At 46.7% G+C, this 6,858-nt stretch overlaps 1 protein-coding gene across 1 annotated transcript; it reads left to right on the top strand.

Moving 5' to 3' along the window:
- The first annotated feature begins 4,553 nt into the window (after window positions 1-4,553).
- On the top strand, window positions 4,554-6,603 carry TWIST1 (twist family bHLH transcription factor 1). The gene is made up of 2 exons (XM_030549313.1): window positions 4,554-5,304; window positions 6,034-6,603. The coding sequence occupies exon 1, from the start codon at window positions 4,701-4,703 to the stop codon at window positions 5,259-5,261; it is 561 nt and encodes a 186-aa protein (XP_030405173.1). The 5' UTR covers window positions 4,554-4,700; the 3' UTR covers window positions 5,262-5,304; window positions 6,034-6,603.
- The last annotated feature ends 255 nt before the right edge of the window (window positions 6,604-6,858 follow it).

The raw sequence follows: 6,858 nt of genomic DNA, 5'->3' as shown, positions 1-6,858 counted from the left end.
GGCTTTTCCCGAGCTCCCTTTATTTAAAACGGGGTTCTGTAGGAAATTGTGCCCTCTTGTGGTATTAGCATTACAACACAATACCTTTGCAAGTAATATATACTTACAACTGGATAAAAAAAATCACACACTTTGGAGACAGTGTCCCAAGTGAACACAAGTTGAACTCATGTGTCTTTGCTCCCCTACAGCAGTCACTAGACTACCTGAATTTTTAAGTTCATAAAGCGATAGTTTCTGAACATCAATAGCAATGGAAAGACTGAAAGGTGAAACAGAGTAAAGGAAGAAAGGAAAAAAACTGAAAAATGGGATCTATCAAGTTCACTTATACTTTACCATATCCCTCTGTTTTGTGCTCTTCTGTATCTGTCTACACTGTAGCATTATATAATTTATGCACATTTTCCCTCTACACACTTTGAAAATAGTGTACAATATGAAAGTATGTGGGTGAAATCCAGACCCTATCGAAGTCATGGGACTTTTGCTATTGACTTCAAAGGACCACAATTTCACTCGATGTCTTTAGGATTAGAATGTATAGTATTGACCACAGTTCATTGAAACCAGTGGAAAGATTTCTCCTGTTTTCGATTGGCTTTGAATCAGACCCTATACGTACAAAATATCAAGAAATTCTAAAGTTAAGGCTTTTCACATCATCATTAAGGCAACCACCTTGTGTGTGTGTCACATGTTGCATTACTGGACATCCTGTTAAATCTGTGCTTGAGTGTGTGTGTGTAATGAGTTCACACTGGTAGAAACATTACCTTTGTAAATCATTGTGTTTCAATCTGTCTACTTTCTCACTGAATTTCATGGATTTAAAAAAAATGTAAACTAGAATTCTAATGGTCCCATAACTCATAACTGAACGCTGAGCCACTACACCTAAAAGCAGTGGGGTTATCGATTAAGCTAAAGGAGAATCTGATTTTATTTTTTAATCTGGGGTAGTCCTACACTGGGTGGTGCCTAAATTGTACACCGTTTCAGAGACTCTGTTCCTTTTGAGGCCTTCCATCCAAATACTAGCCATAACCACCCAGGACAGTTTTTAAAACCCAAATGAGCTCAAGGTCATACTGACCAGCACAGACCTGATCTTTCAATCATCAGGTTGCTGCAAACACAACTTCCACCATTTATTATTTTAATATGCACTTACACATCTGTAATACAGATTTTAATATTACAGTGTTATAAACTATTGCTCAGATGACAGAATAAGGAAGTCATTGCTGCTGTGTGTTGAGCAATATTCTCTCTCAGTGTAAGAGCCAATCTCATAAATGCCCAGGAACTGTTTCCTTCAGTCCTCGCGCAGGCAAACCTCCCATTGAAACCACGCGCTGAGGAATCCCAGTTGACAGGTTTTAAATAAAGACAGTTTCATTTTATCTGAGCACACAAAATGGCCAAGATATATTTTTGGGTTGAAAACTCTGCATCTCCCCGCCCCTCTGCAGTTGCATAATTCGAAAATACTGAACTGATTCTCTTTGAACTTTACACGCACAGAGAAGAACCTCTCGTCTTTGGGCCGAAATCAAGAGAACTTTCAAACTTCAAAAGGCTATTTTTGAAAACTTTCAGACCAGCTGAAAAGAAAGGTTTCGAATGGAAAGTCCTTCGCCGTTCTAACTAGTCTGCCTAGCAGCTCGCTTGTAATACATTTGCATGCTGTGAGAACATACATGCATTCGATTTCCAGACTTGTTCTTGTGTTGGCAATATCTTCAGGGACTTAGTTTAATTCTCTTTCTAGCAACTGATTTGTGGTTTATTAAAAATCAATCTGATGTCGATTGTTGGGTGGTTATAGCAGATCGGAGGGTATAAATTACAGATAATGCAACTGTTGGCAGAAAATCCCCTGTGCGGTTAAGAAAACAGGGCATTTCACACGAGCTGCAATATGAAAATAACTGATCTTGGCACACGTCAGCAACCCCATAGTTAGGAGATTTTCTTTATTTTCTTGACCATTTTTAACATTTATTCGGCTAGCTATGGCCATTTGCTTGCCCTGAGTTTTTCATTAGATAGAAAAGACTGACCCTAAAGTCCATCCAAAAAGATCACTTTCGCCCCAGCCACTGTTTTCCTTTCCTTTAAGGTGGAAAAAAAAAGGAACGTTTGTTTAGGATCCTCACATGGATTTTCCTCTCAACGTGTTCTTTGGATTAACGAATAACACGCGGACTAGATTCTCCTGCCCCTCCACTACCGCCATGCGCTACTAATCGCGCTCGAAGTTCAATGCTCTGGTGAACGATTTGTGTCACTTCTTTCAGAACCAAACCACGGAGATCAATGATTGCGAAGGCAAAAATGTTTTGATTGCATCCTTTTAGGCTACAGCGTTTTACTTTTTTACTAGCTTACTAATACTATGGACTCTCTGTCGCTCCCCCAACCTCCCTTCACTATTTTTTCCGGGCTAGATAATATTTAGATTATGTTTTGCTCTCCGATACCACTCACTTTACAGTTTTACTGCCTGTATCATAGTGAAAGAAAGAAAGAAAGAAAGAAAGAAAGAAAGAAAGAAAGAAAGAAAGAAAGAAAGAAAGAACCATGTCATTGTCGTCCTAGCAAAGGTTACTCTTGCATTGCCAGATTCCATCAAATCAGAAGTACTAGATTACTACTGGGAGTTGGGCAGATAATCCTTTGGGAACAAAGGATAAATTAGTCCCACCCAGGCAAGCCCTCATTCTAAGGGAGGATGACCATGTCAAATGGGAAAGGCCTATTGGTCATTGTAGCGTGCCATATTCGCAAAGCCAATGAAATTATGACAACTAGCGCTTTGCACGTGCACCTTGTCAGTGTGTGCGAGGCAGCTCTTGGAGCTGTGTGGTGTCTTTATCACTCCTTAGCGAGTGACCCATCTGCTTTTCACACCCCTATTCATAAAGGATAAAGCAATTTTTTGTTTAAATCAGTGGGGGAAATGCAACCACGAGTCCAACCTCATTGTTCGGAATTATAATAATAAAATAACAACGAAGTAGCCAGTTTGCACAGTTATTTCTAAACGCCAGCTAGAATAGTATCTATTATGCATGTCAACGATGAAGATTCAAGCCATGCAAAAAGAAGTCAGGGCATTGGATTCCGATTTTTATCAATGAACGCTTTCCTCGCAAACGGTCTCAACATACAACCGAACTACGTAAATTCGGGGCTATCATGGTACCGTCCTGTTCTTTGACTTTCGACAAGGTGCCCAGGCAGACAGAGAACTCCACTCAAACGGCTGAGAAGCGAGATCTAATAAAGTGTTGAGTAAACCCTGCATTAAAGCCTTGCGCTCTCCTGAGACAGTGATCTAAAATATTGACTGGTCGCATTGCAACTCCTCGCTTTCCAACACAGGCTTTCTAAGGTTGCAGCTGAGGTGTTGTTAAAAAACCACAGCACCTGCGCTTTTCTGGTAGGGAACTGGGAGGGGAGGACCAAGACCTGCGTGTGCAAACCTAAAAAAATCCAAATATAAAACAGATTGGTGCTCTGTTCACCCCACAACACATCTTGGAGTGAGGGAAAACTTACTGCCCGATCACCAGTAATGAAATCTCAGCAATGAGGAGTTGTACAAGACAGTCTCCTCACTGACTTCCCTCTGGATGCAAAGGGTTTGTTTGTCAGTACTATGTCAATCATGTATCAGAGGGGTAGCCGTGTTAGTCTGGATCTGCAAAAGCAGCAAAGAATCCTGTGGCACCTTATAGACTAATAGACGTTTTGGAGCATGAGCTTTCGTGGGTGAATACCCACTTCCTCAGATTCTTTGCTGCTATGTCAATCATGTATTTTTTTCCCCCAAGGCTGAAGAAGCACTCCAGGATATGAGTGAAATGAGCTAATATCAGTATTTCTCCATATTTACATAGAAGAAGGCTTCCCCCTCGCAGATTACATCACCGTAATAGGACAGACCGCCCAAGAAATCCCTTGGCTCCCCCGGAAATGCAGCCCATGCACCAGAGGTGATGGGAGCTAGTGGTGTGTGTGCCAGCACCGCACATTGCGTCTTCTTGTGCATTTCTTCTCCCTCCCTCAGTTCTGCAAGCCGTTGCCCATGGCACGGGGGACATGGGAGAGGGGCAGAACGCCCCAGCTGCTCCTGCTGCTGGGATAACGAGCCCTTTGCAGCCCGAACAATAAGGGCCGAGCTCCCAATTATTAACTGGGCTCAGGGCGCAGTGGCAAAGCCCCCCGAAGCGCCCGTGTAAACGGGAAGAGCCCGAGAGAGAGGGACGGACGGAGGAAGAGGGGTAGATCACTTGTGAATGGTTTGGAAACATAATTGGGGGAAGGGGGAGCGGAAACGTCCCTATAAAGCTCAGCAAAGTCCCTCCTCTCCACGTCAGGCCGATGACACCGCCGCTGCCCCAAACTTTCCGCCAGCAGGAGCTATAAGAGCCTCTAAGTCTGCAACTTTCTCCCAATCCCAGACACCTCGTAGGGGCTCCAAGGAGGGATCGGGAGGGGTGGGCTGTGGTGGGGTTTTTTTTCTCCTGGATCCAGATGCCATCCCCCCACCCCCCGAACTGAGGTCCTCCTCCCTCTCCTCCTCCGCCTCGCAGGCCCGCAAGCCGCGACCCAGGGGGAGCTGGCGGGTTAGGTGCCCCCCTCTTCTCCCTGCCCCCCTCCGGGCCCGCGTCGTGTGTCCCCCCCCAGAGATGATGCAGCAGGACGAGTCGAGCTCTCCAGTCTCCCCGGCCGACGACAGCCTGAGCAACAGCGAAGAGGAGCCCGACCGGCAGCAGCAGCCCAGCGGCAAGCGAGGGGGGCGCAAGCGGAGATCCAGCAGGCGCAGCGCAGGAGCGCCCGTCGGAGCCGGGGAGGAGCCGTGCAGCCCGGCCCAAGGCAAGCGAGGCAAGAAGTCCGGAGCCGGGGGAGGCGGCGGCAGCAGCAGCGGCGGAGGCAGCCCCCAGTCCTACGAGGAGCTGCAGACCCAGCGGGTCATGGCCAACGTGCGGGAGCGCCAGCGCACCCAGTCCCTGAACGAAGCCTTCGCCGCCCTGCGGAAGATCATCCCCACCCTGCCCTCGGACAAGCTCAGCAAGATCCAGACCCTCAAGCTGGCGGCCAGGTACATCGACTTCCTCTACCAGGTCTTACAGAGCGACGAGCTGGACTCCAAGATGGCCAGCTGCAGCTATGTGGCCCACGAGCGGCTCAGCTACGCCTTCTCCGTGTGGAGGATGGAGGGCGCCTGGTCCATGTCCGCATCCCACTAGCAGGGAGGGGCCCCCACCCGCACCCCCAGGGAAGGAGACCTAGGTAAGGCAGGACGCGGCCCAGGGGCGAGCCCATCCGTGCGCGCGTGAGGCTGGGGAGGGGATCGTGAGGGGAGGGAGCCCCCGGGCAGAGCTGGAAAATCTCTGGGCCTGGGCCTGCACCGAGCGAGCCCGATGCTGGCGATCTGGGAGGGCTCCGCTTGCTGGGTGCCCAGCGGGAGACGTCTCGAAGGGGCCTGCTGTTGAGCCAGTGCCACGCCAAGCGGCCCCGGGAGGGGGCTCGAGCCGGGCACCAGAACCACTCGGGACGTTTGCAAAGCGTGGGCGGGTGTAACATACAGGCGGCTTCCGAGGGGGAACGCGGGCGCTTCAGCCAACGTTGCATGAGCGAAGGTGGGGGGTTCGGATGGTTTCCTGTCCTTGCTCTGTGTGTGTGTGTGTGTGAGAGAGAGAGAGAGAGAGAGAGAGAGAGAGAGAGAGAGAGATTATTCCTCCACCAAACCTTCAGTGTAAATTCTCTTTTTAAAAAGAGGAATCGGTGTCTCTGGTTCACTTCCCAGTTCCTTTCCCCCTGCTATGGTCCCCTCGCTCACCCCAGCCCCACCGCCGGGTGCTTTAATTCCTCCTGATTGTGTTGCTGTGCTGGATCACGGTCAGTTGTGTCGCAGGCAAAACAGCACCGCTTGCTCGCTCACTCTTTTCTGCATACATTTTTTTTTAAATAAAAAGAATCAGTAACAAACCTTTCCTCCCCCTCTCTGGGTTTTTGCAGATGACATTGTTCCCAAAGAAGGAGAAAATGGACAGTCTAGAGACTCTGAAGTTGGATACCATTAAAAAAATAAAATAATTTAAAAAAAACTATGCCAAGGATTTTCTTGGAAATGAGAAGAGCTATATCCAAATTCAAAGCAGGGCGTGGGGAGACTTAAAGAAAGAAAGAGGCAAGGGTGCTTGGACAGTGACCACCCAGATAGGCATCTGCACAATCCACACATCTCTGCATTCTGATAGAAGTCTGAACAGTGTTTTGGGGTTTTTTTAATTTTGACGAAGAATGTTGGAATTTACTTTTTTTGCATGCATGCATTCCCAAGAGGTCGTGCCTATGAGCCACTGATGAAAGGAAAATACATTATTGTGGACTTTCGCCGTTCTTGAATGGTCATAATGAAAAAAACAAAACACGTTAGAGATGAAAACTTTTTAGGGGGAAAACAAACTGGGCTCAAACTGTTATACACAAACCTACCCGGTTCCTACTTTTTTATTATTATTTTTTCCTCTGAGAAAAAAATAAACATTTTATTTATTTATTGATGACCCATGTTAAAATGCAGATAGATCCGGTGTCTAAATGCATTCATATTTTTATGGTTGTTTTGTAAATATCATTGTATATTATTTTTCTGCAATAAATAAATATGATTGAAATTTTAAGAACCTTAAAGTTTGGTCTATATGAAAAAAGCTGGGTTGAAGCTGGAGATAAATACCTGCTTGTTGAGCTGTAAAGACACCCAAGAGAGAGGGGGCACTAATATAAACAAACGGGGCGAAAAACGCAAATAAACTAGCTACTGACAGACACAGGCGA

This window comes from Gopherus evgoodei, chromosome 2 (genome assembly GCF_007399415.2).
Source record: "Gopherus evgoodei ecotype Sinaloan lineage chromosome 2, rGopEvg1_v1.p, whole genome shotgun sequence".
NCBI lineage: Eukaryota > Metazoa > Chordata > Testudines > Testudinidae > Gopherus > Gopherus evgoodei.
This window is presented reverse-complemented; position numbering and strand designations above follow the sequence as displayed.

What these genes read in the sequence shown, in the direction of transcription:
- TWIST1 (XM_030549313.1), top strand. Translation starts at nt 4,701, where the DNA reads ATGATGCAGCAGGACGAGTCGAGCTCTCCAGTCTCCCCGGCCGACGAC.